Source organism: Ascaphus truei, chromosome 4, assembly GCF_040206685.1.
Source record: "Ascaphus truei isolate aAscTru1 chromosome 4, aAscTru1.hap1, whole genome shotgun sequence".
NCBI lineage: Eukaryota > Metazoa > Chordata > Amphibia > Anura > Ascaphidae > Ascaphus > Ascaphus truei.
Genome location: NC_134486.1, coordinates 315,446,643 through 315,463,182, shown reverse-complemented (window position 1 = coordinate 315,463,182; position 16,540 = coordinate 315,446,643). Strand labels below are relative to the sequence as shown.

Sequence of the window (16,540 nt, the reverse complement as noted above, 5' to 3'; positions counted from 1 at the left end):
TCTTTATGTGACTTTTTTTCTTTTGATGTGTGCTCAGACTGTATGTAGACTTTTAGCATTCACAGCCTTATTCAGTTTTGCAAGTAGTCGGGAAACTCCCAGAAAATTCTGCTAAATGTCTCAAAACTCATTATAATATTTATAGACTTAGGGATGATATTTGATCCTTGAGTAAATATGAAAAAATTACCAAATTGGTACTTTGACAAATATTTTACTAATTTCTTTTAATTACGCCTTTACGTTCTGATAACACTGAGGATTATTGCCGTGTGCAATTTGTACCTCTAGCACAGTGATTTCCAACCGGGGCTCCGGGAAACCCTGGGGCTCAGCGGAGCAGTCCCAGGGGTTCCGCCTAGCCGCCCCCGCAGTTTCCTGGCGCTCCCCGGCTCATCCTCTCCCAGGTTTCCCCGGCTCTTCCACTCCTCCCTCGAGCCCGCACACAGCTGCGCTCTAGGGCGTGCGCGAGTGTGTACGCATGCGCGTGCCGCCCAGCTCTTCCACTCCCCCCCGAGCCCGCACACAGCCACGCTCTAGCGCACGTGTGTGTACGCATGCGCGTGCAGCCGCCTACTGCACGTCCGCAACCTGCCCGCCCGCCCGCCCGCAACCTGCACGCCGCCGCTTGAGGTGGGTAAGAGAGGGAGATGGGACATGCGGGGGGGGGGGGGTGATGTGAGGGAGATGGGACATGCAGGGGGGGTGATGTGAGGGAGATGGGACATGCGGGGGGGGTGATGTGAGGGAGATGGGACATGCAGGGGGGGTGATGTGAGGGAGATGGGACATGCGGGGGGGGTGATGTGAGGGAGATGGGACATGCGGGGGGGGTGATGTGAGGGAGATGGGACATGCAGGGGGGTTGATGTGAGGGAGATGGGACATGCGGGGGGGGTGATGTGAGGGAGATTGGACATGCAGGGGGGTGATGTGAGGGAGATGGGACATGCAGGGGGGTGATGTGAGGGAGATGGGACATGCAGTGGGGGTGATGTGAGGGACATGCAGGGGGGTGATGTGAGGGAGATGCGGGGGGTGATATGAGGGGTGCTGGAGGAGATATGATGATGATTTTACCCGTGCGGCCCGATTTAAAAAAAAAAAAAAAAAATATGTAGTGGGGGGTCTTTTAAAAATGTATGGGGGGGGCTTTTAAAAATGTATTGGGGGTCTTTTAAAAATGTATTGGGGGAATCTTTTCAAAATGTATTGGGTGTCTTTTTTAGAAATGTATTGAGGCGGTGGGGGTCTTTTAAAAATGTATTGCACCGGTGGGGGTCTTTTAAAAATGTATTGGCGGGGCAGGGTATTTTTATTATGTATTGCGGGGTAGGGTTACATCTATTTAGAGGGGTGGGGTTTTTTGGTATGTGTTTTGTGTGGGGGATTGAGTGATAGTGGGGTAATTGACGGAAGGCAGGAGTGAGTGGGGGGGAGTGAATGAGGAAAAGAGGGAGTAAGAGTGAGACACAGGGGAGATAAATACATGCGAGGCGGGAGGGGGAGGAGAGTGGGTGAGACAGAGGAGAGAGAAATACATGGGTAGAGGGTGGGAAATAGAGGTGGCTCGTGAGGGGTGAAATTAACCTAAGGCCGCTCTGATAGTGCCGGCGACGCTGACGTCAGGCTGCGGTTGCTAGAAAAATCAAATTGAAGTGACTTTCAGCGATCGCCACCAAGCAACTATAAGCGCACGCGACGGCGTCAATACATTTGTTTTGATGCGGCGTTGCCAGCACTATAAATGCAGCCTAATATGTGTCAGCCAGATAGGGGTTCCCCGAGATTTTTCTAAATACTTCAAGGGTTCCTCCAAACAAAAAAAGTTTGGGAATCACTGCTCTAGCAACTATCAACAAAAACATTTAAAAAATAGTATTTACCTATTCTTCTGCATAGTAATGTTTAATCAGACTTTCTCTTTCTTTCATTCAGGTTTGAAGCTCAGTTTGTCCTCTCAGAACCCAGTGATACATGGACTGAATATCAGGGACACATTTCATTGCCGTTCCTTTCAGTAACAATTACGAGAAGTGGGAAAGAATCAAAAATGCTCATTTGCATTTGTGGTCCTAATGGTTTTGTTGACCAGGGAATAAGGTAATTCCAGTTATAGGCTACATACTGTTGACTACTTTTTAGGTAGTTAATGGTAGTTAGGTAGTTAGGTTAATGCTCTAATTTATGTTAAAATGTATTCCATTTAAAGAATATACAACTAAGCTCTTCATATAAAGAAACGTCTAGCTAACTAGTATAAGTAAAGTTGTACAGTAAGCTGCATTCCCTGCAGTGAAATTAGAGCGATATTCATCGGTAACTTTTAAATCAAACAGTTAAATAAATAACCCACCTGTGTTGGATGGCACTTACTACTCAACACTTCCACACACTCAACTACTTCAATATCTGTTACAGACTGTGGGTTAACTAAAGTGCCACAGGTTCTTGCATTTTATACTTTCCAGTGATCTTATTCTCTCCCATCTGCCTCCTAAGAGCTTTCTCTGTATGGATTCCCACTAATAGCAAGATATTTATTTTATTGAGAAAATGTTTTATCAGGAATTATAGGCTTAAGCAGTAAAATTCTGAGCATTACTGAAATCCCTGCTCTCTGATTGGTCAGAATTCCGGGCATTATTCATTCAGTAATGCCCGGAATTTTTGACAACTTGCCAACTCACCTCAAAGCAGAGATGCAGGGGCTCGCACCGAGAAAAAAAACGGCAAGTTTTAATCTTAACTGCAGCAGCTCTGCTCGAACACGGCAGCACAAGCAGCCTCTCTCCCCCTCTCTCACACAGCTGCTAATGCTGTCAGAAGCGGCTGTGTCCTAACTGGTAACTTTGTTGCTTGCAACAAAGTAATATTTCTCACCACATCTATTGCCTGTGCTACTGTAAGGTAATTTGTATTTCTTTTTATTTAGTTATAGTTAATATCACAGTCCCCCCACTTCTCTCCCACCCACCTCTCCCCCTCCATTCCCCCCAATTCTTCCCCTCACCCCTTTTCTCCCCTCACCTCTCCCCCCACACCTCTTTCTCCACCCTCACCTCTCTCACCCTCCCTCACTTCTCCCCCACCACCACTTCTCTCTCTCCCCTCCTTCACTTCTCTCTTTCCCCCCTCCTCCACCTCTCTCCCCCCTCCTCCACCTCTCTCCCCCCCCTCCACCTCTCTTTCCCCCCCTCCACCTCTCTTTCCCCCCTCCACCTCTTTTCCCCCCCCCTCCACCTCTCTTCCCCCCATCCACCTCTCTTTCCACCCTCCACCTCTTCCCCCCCCTCCACCTCTTCCCCCCTCCTCGCCTCCCTCTTCCTCCCCCCTCGCCTCCCTCTTCCCCCCCCCTCACCTCCCTCTTCTCCCCCCCCTCGCCTCCCTCTTCCCCCCCTCGCCTCCCTCTTCCTCCCCCTCCCTCTTACCCCTCACCTCTCTCCCTCCCGCACCGCCACTTCTCTCTTCTCCCCCTCCTTCACTTCTCTTCTCCCCCTCCTTCACTTCTCTTCTCCCCCTCCTTCACCTCTCTCTCTCCCGCCCCTCAGCCCTCTCATCTTCTACTTTACTACTTTTTCCTACACAGGTATATACACTGATAAAAATCAATGACTACAAAAATGTATCTTTTTTTATGAATTTTTTTTTTAAAAGCCTACATTTAGCCTATAATAGTAATAATCTCTGAAGAACAGGGCATTACTGGCCAATAATGCCCTGGCTGGGTTAAAGTCCCTCGGCTTCGCCTTCAACTCTTCCAGCCAGGGCATTATTGGCCAGTAATGCCCTGTTCTTCGGGATAATTACGTAAATAATACATTAAGAGTTACCTCTTGTTTTCAAGTATGTCCTGGGCACATGGTTTTGGGGACAATACATGGTTACATTAAATGAACAGAGGTTATACATTCAATTTACAGAACTTTCATGGACAGTTACAACTAATATTATTGTGGGCTAATGTAACAGTTACAGACAAGATTAAAATGAGAGATAGCTTAAGTCTTGAAATTAAGTATACTGGAAGCGGTTTTGAGAGTCTCTGGTAGGTTGTTGCAGATGTGAGGTGCACGGTAATAGAAGAAGGAGCGACCGGGTTCCTTTTTGAACCTTATTGCTGTGTCACTCCAAAGTCTCACATAACGTGTCTGTGGAGTTAATACTGGAGTAAGAATTGGAGTTGAATACAAGAAGATATGGACTCTGCACTTCAAAAACAACTACAATCTTGTAACTGTGAGAACTTGACTTTCTAATTGCTGTGATAATTTGTACTCTTTCTATCCTTCCTTCCTAGTCTCTCCTCCTGCATCTCACTATGCCCTCCCTATTGCTTTTTCTGTTTAATGTCTCCTCACTCCTTTGTAAACGTTTCTGTTCTCTCCAACTTCCCCACTTCCCTCCTATCCACATTTCTTCATCTCTCCTCCCCCCACCTATGCCTGTGCCCATACACTGAACCATTATTTATACACCTCTTTCCCAACAACTTCCTTACCTTTTAATAAAAAGCACCCCCACAAATCCTCTATTCACACCCTCTATCTACTCCTTCCTGCTGCTGGGGATATCGCTCCTAATTCTGAACCCAGACATAAATTTACCTGCTCTCACCCATGCCTCCCAGCCATCTCCTCCCATGCAAATGGTGTTAACCTTCTGATTTAATCCTGACCAATCTTAAAACTTGCCCCACAAATCAAGCATCCCAATAGCCTTCTCTCGTGCTATTGTCCCACAGTCACTCCTACCACCCATTGTGGCCAAGCACTGCCATCTACAGCACTTAGCCCCTTACCTGCTGTCTCTGTAAGTTTCCCATTATACTTCTTAGATTGTAAGCTCTTCGGGGCAGGGATTTCCTTTCCGATTGTCTGATTTTGCTGCGCTTAATGTCGAATTATAATTCCCTGTACTGTATACTTTGTGGAGCGCTGAGTACACTTTTGGCGCTACATACAGTTTAAGTCCAGAAATAATTGGACACTGATACAAGTTTTGTTATTTCGGCTGTGTACCAAAATAAATTCAAGTTACAGTTAAATAATGAATATGGGCTTAAAGTGCAGTTGATCAGCTTTAATTTGAAGGTATTCACATCCAAATTGGAGGAAGGGTTTAGGAATTACATCTCTTTAATATGTAGCCCCATCTTTTTCAAGGGACCAAAAGTAATTGGACAATTGACTCAAAAGCTGTTTCATGGACAGGTGTGGGCTATTCCTTCGTTATTTCATCATCAATTAAGCAGGTAAAAGGTCTGGAGTTGATTCCAGGTGTGGCATTCGCATTTGGAAGCTGTGGCATTCGCATTTGGAAGCTGTTGCTGTGAACCGACAACATGCGGTCAAAGGAGCTCTCAATGCAGGTGAAACGGCATCCTTAGGCTGCAAAAAAAAAATCCATCAGAGAGATAGCAGGAACATTAGGAGTGGCCAAATCAACAATTTGGTACATTCTGAGCTCTGCAACACCAAAAGGCCTGGACACCCACGGAAGACAACAGTGGTGGATGATCGTAGGATCCTTTCCATGGTAAAGGAACAACATCCAGCCAAGTGAAGAACACTCTCCAGGAGGTAGGCAAATCATTATCCAAGTCTACCATAAAGAGAAGATTTCACGAGAGCAAATACAGAGGGTTCACCACAAGGTGCAAACCATTTATAAGCCTCAAGAATAGAAAGACCAGATTAGACTTTGCCAAACAATATCTAAAAAAGCCAGCCCAGTTCTGGAACAACATTCTTTAAACAGATGAAACTAAGATCAACCTGTACCAGAATGATGGGAAGCAAAAAGTATTTAGAAGGCTTGGAACGGCTCATGATCCGAAGCATACCACATCATCTGTAAAAACACGGTAGAGGCAGTGTGATGGTATGGGCATGCATGGCTTACAATGGCATTGGGTCAATAGTGTTTATTGATGATGTGACAGAAGACAGAAGCAGCCAGATGAATTCTGAAGTGTATAGGGATATATTGTCTACTCAGATTCAGCGAAGTTGATTGGACGGCACTTCACTTTACAGATGGACAATGACCCAAAACATACTGCGAAAGCAACCCAAGAGTTTTTTTAAGGCAAAGAAGTGGAATATTCTGCAATGGCAGAGTCAATCACCTAATCTCAACCCGATCGAGCATGCATTTCACTTGCTGAAGACAAAACTTAAGGCAGAAAGACCCACGAACAAACAACAACTGAAGACAGCTGCAGTAAAGGCCTGGCAAAGCATCACAAAGGAGGAAACCCAGCGTTTAGTGATGTCCATGCGTTCCAGACTTCAAGCAATCATTGCCTGCAAAGGATTCTCGACAAAGTATTAAAAATGAACATTTTATTTATGATTGTGTTAATTTGTCCAATTACATTTGAGCCCCTGAAATAAGGTGACTGTGTATGAAAATGGTTGCAATTCCTAAACGTTTCATACGATACTTTTGTTCAACCCCTTGAATTAAAGCTGAAAGTCTGCACTTCTATTGCATCTCGGTTGTTTCATTTCAAATCCATTGTGGTGGCGTACAGAGCCAAAATTATGAAAATTGTGTCAGTGTCCAATTATTTCCTGACCTAACTGTAAATAAAGACATACAACCTTGGGACTGTGAACAGTCTTTTGGAGTTAGATCTCAGGTGATAAGAGCTATGTGTGGTTGGAAAGTATTTGAAGACAAGACATGAAAAATGTACTTTGCGTCTGAACTCAAGGGAAAGCCAATCTAGTTCTTGGAGCATTTTGCAGTGATGTGTGTTGTATTTACATTGTAGTATAAAGTGACATATTGAGTTTAAGAGGGTGTCTAAGTTTCTAAGGTGAGTTTGGCGTGCTGTACCATATGCTATCATCCCATAGTTTATCATTGGCATTAGTATTTGCTGGGCAAAGCACTTTCTGACCAGCAGCCTTAGGGAGGATTTGTTCCTATAAAATATACCTAGAATGGCATATGTTATGGATGTCACAGGATTTTATCAAGACACCTTGATAAAGGGCACACGGCCCGAAACACGTAGGTGTGTTGTTTTTGCTGCTGCTTTAGGGGTCAGTTATGATCCACTTATTGAATAAATAACCTCATTTTATCTGTGAGCCGCCTTCTTCTTTTTGGCAGTGCGCTGCCTTTTTTCTCCATTTCTGTGGATGTCAGAGTATCAATATGCAACCCGAATGTTAAGTGGGAGTCAAGCCAAATTCCCAGATACTTAGAAATAGTGACAGGAGCTACAATAGTGTTAGAGTTGGTTGTGATCTGTAGCTCTGACGTCTGAAGCTTTAGAAATGTAGCCTTAGTCCCAAATACCATCGATACAGTCTGTATTTAAAAACAGTTTTATTTTATGAAATTTAATATTCATGTCCTGAAAAATTAGATTGAAGTACTTGTCCATGGTCAGTGAGGCTAAGGCTGTGTGCATATAAAATTGTGTCATCAGCAAACGGGCATTGAAGCTGCCTTAAAAGCTGTAGATACAGTAGATCATTAAGGCCTTGAGTAGATCATGTGGTGCAAGGTGGCAGCGATATTCTGTGACGTCACCCAGCGCTGCCACCGAGCAGCATCTTTATTATACCGGGGAGGGAGAGCAGAGGAGTCTAGGAGGCGTGGCCGTGAGCGATTCGCTCTCATTGGCTGAACCGCTCACGTGACACGGATATCACAAAAAAAAACTTCAATCTCTTCCCCAGCCATCCGCCTTGTAGTACGGCTTGCCACAACCATCGCTTGCGGTATAGGTAGTTTTGATTGGATCTAAGGTAATTGTTTTGGTGCTGCGTGATGTCGCTACATGCGACGTCGCGCTCGATTTTGGGTATAATAACGGCCTTAATGAAGACTGAAAAGAGTAGGGGCCACAGAACAGAGCCTTGGGAACCTCACATGGAGTTAGAGCCTGAGAGAGAGACAAATTGTCTATACCCGACAGGTATTAGTGAAACCAATTTAAAGAATGTTCCCCTACTCCAGAGCACTCAAGCTTGTTTAACAAGATAACATGATCAACAGTATCAAAAACTTTGGCAAAATCTTGGATTAGTTGTCCCAGTTCCATTCTACACTGATTCCCATTGCAAACTTTAAGAGGGTAGTTACCGTGCAGTGGTTTGTGCGAAAACCAGATTAGAGTTGGCTAATGAAATTTGTCTCGGTATAGTAATCACTTAATTGGGAGTGGACACATTTTTCCATTACTTTGGATAATATTGGGAGATGAGAGATTGGCCTGTAGTTGGAGACAATGTTTTTGTCCCCAGTTTTACTGGGGCAACTCTAGCGGTATTCCAGGTCTGTGGTATAGAGGCTGTAGACAAAATAGAGTTTATGAGGGAGGCGAGCGCTATGGCAATAACTGGGGCACTGTGATAGGAAATGTGATTGTATTAAGTCAGGTTCACATTGGCAGGTTACTTTTAATGTTAGGAGCACCAATGAGGGTCGGGCTATAAGGATGCTCTCAGGTTGAGCTTCATGTTTGTAGTTCGTGTTGTGCTCTGATAATGGGGAAGGAACATACCCCACAAAGTACTCATTGAATGCATTTGCAATGTTGGTCAGTGATTTGTCAGAGTAGTATCATCCTTTTTGATATTAGGTGGTTGTTGGTGGCTAAATGGCTGGAATATATTGTTGATCTCCAGAAGTTTTCTGGGTTTAATGTATTTTGATAAGGGTTGTCAGAGTAATATTGGGCTTTTGCGTGTCTTGTTTGCCTTGTGGATGTAATCCGCAGGCATCTGTAGTTAAGATCTTTGTCGGTGTCAGTTATTTTTTATCTTTTCCACATGGAAAGTGGAATAAGTGCAATATGGTCAGATGTAAACCACGGAAGGTGGGCTTCCGTACCCTTCGGTGTAGTGGGGCATGGGTACAGATTTTTAAGAACTCGGTTTGGAAATAAACAAGCGCAGATTAGGGGTCAGGTATCGGATTGATTCTGTACCACAGGCAGTTGGTAAATTCAGCCAGAAACTGTTGTGGGTTAAATTCTCTAAATGTCCTGGCGAGTAGAATTTTAGGGCTTGACTTGAGTGGTTTGATTTTCCTTGCACAGTACTCTATTGAATGGTTAATGAAAATGTCAGGTAGGATACCAGAGAATTGGATTCTGTAGGGACAAGAGGATAGAATACAAACTAGCAAGGAATGGTTGCCAGGTTTGTCTGCGTGGCTTGGGAAATTAGTTGGATTAAATTTAGTAACTTGAATTGTGTCCATAGCTTGTTGTTTTTGGGGTCAAGCCAATTGAGGTTGAAATACTCCAAAACTAACAGCTCACTCTTCCCATGAAAACACTTCTAAAAGCCTTTTTCACATGGTTTGGGCAAGTGAAAAGGGCTTACAGAATAGCAAAACATGCAAATTCGCCTATATAGTGCACTTTAGATGCGGTTTGTCACAATTTAGACCTACTAGAATAGGCCCCACAATGTTCTGAATATGTGAGTATTAGTGAGGTTGTCTGCCTTTTATGGAATTGATTTTTTGATGATACCCTTAAAGCTATTAGTCCCTTATGCTAAAGTATCTAATGTAAAACAGATGTGCAGTTTTTATATTGTAATAGTTATATAAAGTGTATAGATCTACATATTTTATTTACTTAATAAATAATATACAGTATGTTTCTCATAGAAAATTATTGATGAATATTATTTTATAATATGACTATAGACAGTGTTCGACAAACCTATACATTTGCTCGCCCCGGGCGAGTGGATTTAACCCCCGGGCGAGTAAATATTGGCCCAAGCAGCACACGTTTGGTACTAGGTGGCGAGTAGATTTTTTTGTGTGGCGAGTAGATTTTTTGGTGATTTGTCAACCACTGACTATAGAAATACAGTAAACAGTGTGCCTAGTGTTTTCGTTTTGCCTAAGGTCCATAAGTTCTTCAATGTTATATATAAATATATATAATTCATTTTATGTGTGTGTGTGTGTGTGTGTGTGTGTGTGTGTGTGTGTGTGTGTGTGTGTGTGTGTGTGTGTGTGTGTGTGTGTGTGTGTGTGTGTGTGTGTGTGTGTGTGTGTGTGTGTGTGTGTATACATATATATACATGTAGAGGTATCAGTACCGTGTTAGCCGAGCTTCAATAATCAAAAAATAAATAGATGATACCGTTCTGTGGCTAACGAAATGCTTTTATTTGTGCGAGCTTTCGAGATACACTGATCTCTTCTTCCGGCGATGTTACAATGAATGAAGCAAAAGGTATACTTAAAAACAGTGTCTCTTGGAATGTTATCTGTGCTGTTCCTTCCCCCGGTGTGGATGTGTTTTATGGCTAGAGGTGTCAAAAGGTGTGTCCAATCCACACACACCTTGTGTAAAGCACTGTATATACTGTGGGCTCTCCATTCATTTTTATTCACACTGATACACATACACACTCTTTCTTCACTTGCTTTCACAGTAACCTTTTGACACCTCTAGCCATAAAACACATCCACACCGGGGGAAGGAACAGCACAGATAACATTCCAAGAGACACTGTTTTTAAGTATACCTTTTGCTTCATTCATTGTAACATCGCCGGAAGAAGAGATCAGTGTATCTCGAAAGCTCGCACAAATAAAAGCATTTCGTTAGCCACAGAACGGTATCATCTATTTATTTTTTGATTTTATATATATATATATATATATATATATATATGTACAAGAAAGGACTGCGCTGTTGTCTTAGTCCATCTGATGAAACGCGTAGGGAAGGTGTGCAGTGGACCTTCACAAACGCCTGCTCCAGAACTGCTTTGAATTCAATCGGTCCGGTATCCTCCGCCATCTTTGTGACGTCATCCGCTGGTCCGCGATATCCATCGTCCCCGGTGGGAACAAAAAAGCATCTGTCGGTGTATACCCGGGGAGAGATCACTGCGGAGTGCCAAAAACGTCAGTTCCTGCTATCGGTGAACAGCAAAGGCAGCATTCAGATCCAGAGGTGTGACGGAGCCAAGACAGCAGTCAAGCAGCGTTTTCCTGGTCCTTGAAGCATGAGTATATCTCATAAAATGCTTTTAATTGTTCTATGTTTGTGAGTTCATTTTTATTGAGATTTTTGGGCATTAAATTTATCAAGTTTGCACAGTAATGCACTAGGATTTGGCGCTTCTTTTCTTCTATTTTTTCTATATATATATATTACAACAAGACAAACTGCTGCAACAGACTAAGCAAATAATGAGTACTTAAATTTGTAATATAATAACCATTAACGGTGCTAGGAACTAGAAGTAATATAACAACGAAAAGAAAAAGAAGAGCGTCCTAACTCAGCACTCAAGTATACTCAGCACTGAGTATACTTGAGTGCTGAGTTGGGACGCTCTTCTTTTTCTTTTTGTTGTTATATATATATATATATATATATATATATATATATATATATATATAGACAGAAAAAGAGAGAGAGCGCACGCCCCATAGCATAATACTGCATAAAATTTATTAAAACAAGGGAAGGGGATGGGGTGTGGGGGGGTAGGAATCACACTCACAGGATGCAAATAGTTAAAAGGCAGTTTGTGAATATATCACCACCATCCGGTTCTGGATACTGGAACACGTCTCCGTGGACTCCCTCAGGGCTACCAGACACGATCACCAGGGACCCGATGTTTAAGGCTCCGTTCGCTGTCTGTATATAGTCCAAAATCCAGCTCTCACTTTCAATGGCCGCCGATTGTATTCCCGCGCTTGGTGTAGGCTGCTGCGCGTGCGCGGCGTCGTCGTGGTGACGTAATCGCGCCCTCAGTACCCTAACGCGTTTCGTCACCTGACCGGTAACTTTCTCAAAGGGCTGATGTTGAATGGAATCAAGTCCTGCCCTTTTATAGCCAGTCCGTTGCCAGGCAACCCGTGATCGGGTGATTGATAAAACCTGAATGGCATTAAATGGGGCTAATACATAACATAGATGCTAATCACATTGAGGACTAGTTTTCTAAGGGCTGATAGGGACTAATACACTTAAGGAATGAACATAAAGTAGATACATATGTACGATTGAAACACAATAATATACAATAATATGGGAACAGGAAGGATCTCATAACATTATTTTTAACACTAACAATAAAATTCAAACATTTTGACACCATATAGAATCATCAATCATTGTCCTGCAATGTATAATTTCAAACATTATTCTCAAACTGTATTTGATGATTTCCCAATAGGAAAATCCACAGGATAAATATTTCACAAGATGTGTGCGAAATTAATTTTCACACTCTCCATAAGTGTGGATTACTATACCATACATTGCACAACATGATCAACATATAAAAGCAAAATTACATTAATTAAAATATTAAATTCAGATCTGACAGATCTTAATAATAAATGGAACAACATTACCCATAAATTCCAATTCTATATCCATATATACATGGAGAAGGATTTAAGACCCATAGTCTATATAAGGCATGAATGTATACAGAGAAAAAAAAAGGGGATGTATATTGAGAAGTTAGTAATTTCCTTTTGGGTTAATAGATTGTATCTGTATATCCTTTTAATATCTCTGTATATTGAAAATACATACAGATTATATATGTTCCTTGGTATTCAATTTATTACATTTTATGCCTCAAATACTATAAGATATAGAAATTGGATTAACTTATTTCCACAGAAACAAGAAAAGAGTGACCTTGATAGTCACAATCATATCCCTGTACTAATACAGTGGGTTAATAGAGAGATGAAGAGAGGAAGGGCAAGGTATTGGATTATGATGATTATATACTAAACTTATGTTATGTGTATAACAACTCCTACAATGAAGGAAATTTCTAAATAAAGAATATTAGTATATATATTGGATAGAAAAAACTAAAATGAAAATAATAAATATAAATAAAATGAAAAATGGGGGGAAATAATGATAAATACCTCTCCAAATATTGTAGGAGGTGGAGATGGGATGGGTAGGGATAAGATAAGGGGTATACACTTTTTTTGTTTTATATATATATATATATATATATATATATATATGTGTGTGTGTGTATATATATATGTATATGTGTATATATATATGTATATGTGTATATATATATATATATATATACACACTCACAAAGTATCTGTGTGTGTTGTGTATTACATATGAAATATTATCTTACCTATAATAAATAAAGACCCCAGGAGGTGAGAGGAATGTGCACAGTGTGCTGGCACTCACTGCGAGATCACTTGTTGCTATGACAGCCGATATTGCTGTGTTTCCAGCCGAGCCTGAGGGCAAATGAATACAAGGTTTTACATTTGTGTACTTCCCAATATTAACACCGCAGCGGTCTGCAGAGGCTTGGATTCTGCCCCTTCCCCAGACCGGACCATCTCTAAATGGGACAACACTGATGTTAATATCTGCAACATTTAATAGTTCTTTTAACGCATAGCTGAGGATCTTAAATAGATTATTATGGGTACAGTGTTTCATGTATATGCATGATGTATGACATCTTACTTGTGTTATTTACTTATTTCAGGTTTCTGCAGGATCTTGGTTTTTCCAAAGAAGAAGTATTTGTCTTCAGAGAATAAATGTCCTCGTCTAAACAGCATGACTGAAGATGTGACGTCTAATCACCTGCATCTGATACTGTCTATGCATTTATGGTGCTATTTATTATTGCAGTGCATATTCATGTGCCCTTTTGCTCCCTTTGTGTCCCAGATGGATAATACTTATTATTAAATAAAGTGACACAGAATACAAAAAATATATATTTTTTTGTTTTGCTAGACTTTGATTCCGTGGGGGAAAAAAAATATACAGCCACTTTAAAATCTTCTTGTTTTTGTCATTATAAATATATATGTTATTTTTATGCCCTCTAAATTATAAATGCTCAGCTGTCTGATCTTTTTGTTTTTTAGTTGATGGTAGTTTTTCTGGTTCCTTAAACTCGTATTGCACATAATGTAATAAATAGAACCTAAATGTATTTTACAGATGATTTAATAGTGACAGATTTTGGCTTTTTGCTCATTTAATTTCTTATAATTTATTTCATATGTATTACTACTTGAAAGTATAACCATGCTGCTGAATAATTTACTGTACTTTACTATATTACAGATGTATTTTTCTAGTAACTTGGTTTAAACTGAATTAACCTCAGGAACTATACATTTATTCTTATTTCTAGATTCAAGCCTGCAAAATGCAATAAAATATTGTAATAAGCCTTTCACAATGTTCTTTTCTGCATTTTCCTAATAATGTAACAACTTGCATTTAGTGAGTGCCTATTAGTTGTAAAGTGCTCTACTGCTACATTGCAGAGCTTTTAAAAATATATACAGTATATGCTTTTGCTACTGAAATGTGAAAGCAGATTTTTGGTGGTGTGTTCTGCATCAGAAATGTCAAAGGTTACTGAGCAAATAGGAATAATAATGACTAAATCTATTTTTGTAAACTGAAGTACGAAGAGATAAGATTAACCTAGCATGATTAAACTTATATAGTACAGTTTACTGAAATAAGATACACTAGCCTTCAATGTAATTCTTTGTGCTACTGCAATAACCATTCTTGTGTTTGCTCATGAACATAAATGGCAGAAATTTGAATGATGTCAAAAGCTTAATTTTCACATTCAACTTTTTCAACATAAACACATTTCGGTATATAAGTATTGCAAACACCATGAAATGATGTGTAAATTGTATTGAACAGGGAAAAGGGTAACCAGAGCCAGAGGGCCGCTCCGAATAGGGAGAGAATATCGCATACACACCAAAAAAGTAAAGGTACCCAAACAAAACCAGTGTATTAGAACCTAGTGGTAATTGCTGGCTGTGCTCCAGGGAAATATAATATTGGAGAACAAAGGAAAGGAAAATGAATCCCTCAGGAGCACTCGGATTACCAAAGCCCTGTATAAAGACAAGTTTATTGAAAACACATATGATAAAAACAGGGAAGGAAGTATAAAATGTGGGGACACCCTCATAATAGCCTCAAAGGGCCTGTATATGACAGAACGCTGGTAGATCCAAATGATCTTAGACTGGAGACAGCTATCTCACCACTAACAGATGCAGCGGAGTCAATCATAATAATGGAGAGTGACGGATACTATTACACAGAATAAGCTGCATGTTCAGTATGCAGTATACAGATGCAGCGGCCGTTATTCAAACACTTCATGCAGTGTATACCTCGGAATACCCATGTCACGGCGCGGGATTTCTTCCAACCGTACCGCCTTAAGACGCGAGTGCAGAAACTGTAATTTTACTGTTCTGTTTTTTAAACACCTGAAATTGACACAGTAGCACAGTTCTGTACACATTACAATTCATGTCATTGCACACAAAGAAACAGAATCCATGAAATTCAAACAAAGCAACCGCAATAAACACGTGTGCCTGGGGCGATTGGCCGTGTTAATGCCGCGTGTAATACAGCAGCGCACACGAAAACGGCTCCGTGATTTCTTCAAATAACGACCGCTGCTTCTGTATAAAAAATATATGTATCACTACTACAGTGTGTCTCTGTCTCTCCTTACATGTATGTATGGCTCAACAGATAAGGGCAATTCATGTCTTTAGAGGGTGATGGAAAAAGTGTGTCACATATATAATAATAATAAACACCACGGTGTATCAGATTGAAGAATGCACCTTCATATCACCCAGTCTAATATAGGAGACTATATCACAGGTATTCTCTAGCAGTGGAGATGGGGTGTGGTCCTGAACAACGGACAGCCAATGTATTTCTACCTCCCCTATTAATGGGTAACAATGACTCACAGTAAATGCAAATACAACTGCTAAAAAAAGACTGGAGCATGAGTCCATGAATCCATGGTGTTTTTATAAACACTATAAAGTCGTTTGGTGTTGAGCATTATTTGCATAATTTAGCTAATGCATTTGTTTATATGTATATATGTCCATATGCCATTTACCAATGTTTTTTTAGAATTGCAACATGGTTGGTCTCTCTTCTGTTTCTTCTATTTTTAGTGAAATCCATTATATTGTTCTTTAAATTGTGCAATAATAGGTAGATAGTATGTTTGTGTATATGTACAGTATATTTAAATTGAAATATTACTGTATGCTCATTTGCATATATATATATATATATATATATATATATATAATGTGTGTGTTAGACAGAATATGTTTTTAATTTGATTGTAAATGTGTTATATTGTATTATTAAAACGCTGTACAGTAGTTCAATTTCTGATTATTTAATAGATACCTCCTTATGCGGTCATAAAGTGTGATCCCATTAGAGTAGAGCGCAGGGACATCTTGGCGCTTTTTTTTTCGTAATTGGACTTTGTTTACGATTGGACAATTATGCCTATAAATAATTCTACGGAGGGCCAGGAAACCGGAACATGGAAAAGGCGAAACGCGTAGGGTTTTCTGACCTTCTGAGGACCCCGTAGTCAGCAACCAAGACATTTTTGACTCCAGTGAGGCGCCATACTTCAGTGCACGCAGACATGGCAGTGCCGATACTAGGGGAGAGGGGATTTGTGTT

The 16,540-nt window shown here is 40.8% G+C and overlaps 1 protein-coding gene across 4 annotated transcripts in view; it reads left to right on the top strand.

Moving 5' to 3' along the window:
* Window positions 1-16,051, top strand: part of CYB5R4 (cytochrome b5 reductase 4) — a 161,092-nt gene extending 145,041 nt beyond the window's left edge. For all 4 annotated transcript variants that reach the window (XM_075597893.1, XM_075597894.1, XM_075597895.1 and 1 more), the window contains 2 exons: window positions 1,939-2,103; window positions 13,512-16,051. In XM_075597893.1, coding sequence (XP_075454008.1) covers window positions 1,939-2,103; window positions 13,512-13,566 — 220 coding nt within the window. In that variant the 3' untranslated portion in view covers window positions 13,567-16,051. The remainder of the gene's footprint in view (window positions 1-1,938; window positions 2,104-13,511) is intronic.
* Window positions 16,052-16,540: the final 489 nt, after the last annotated feature.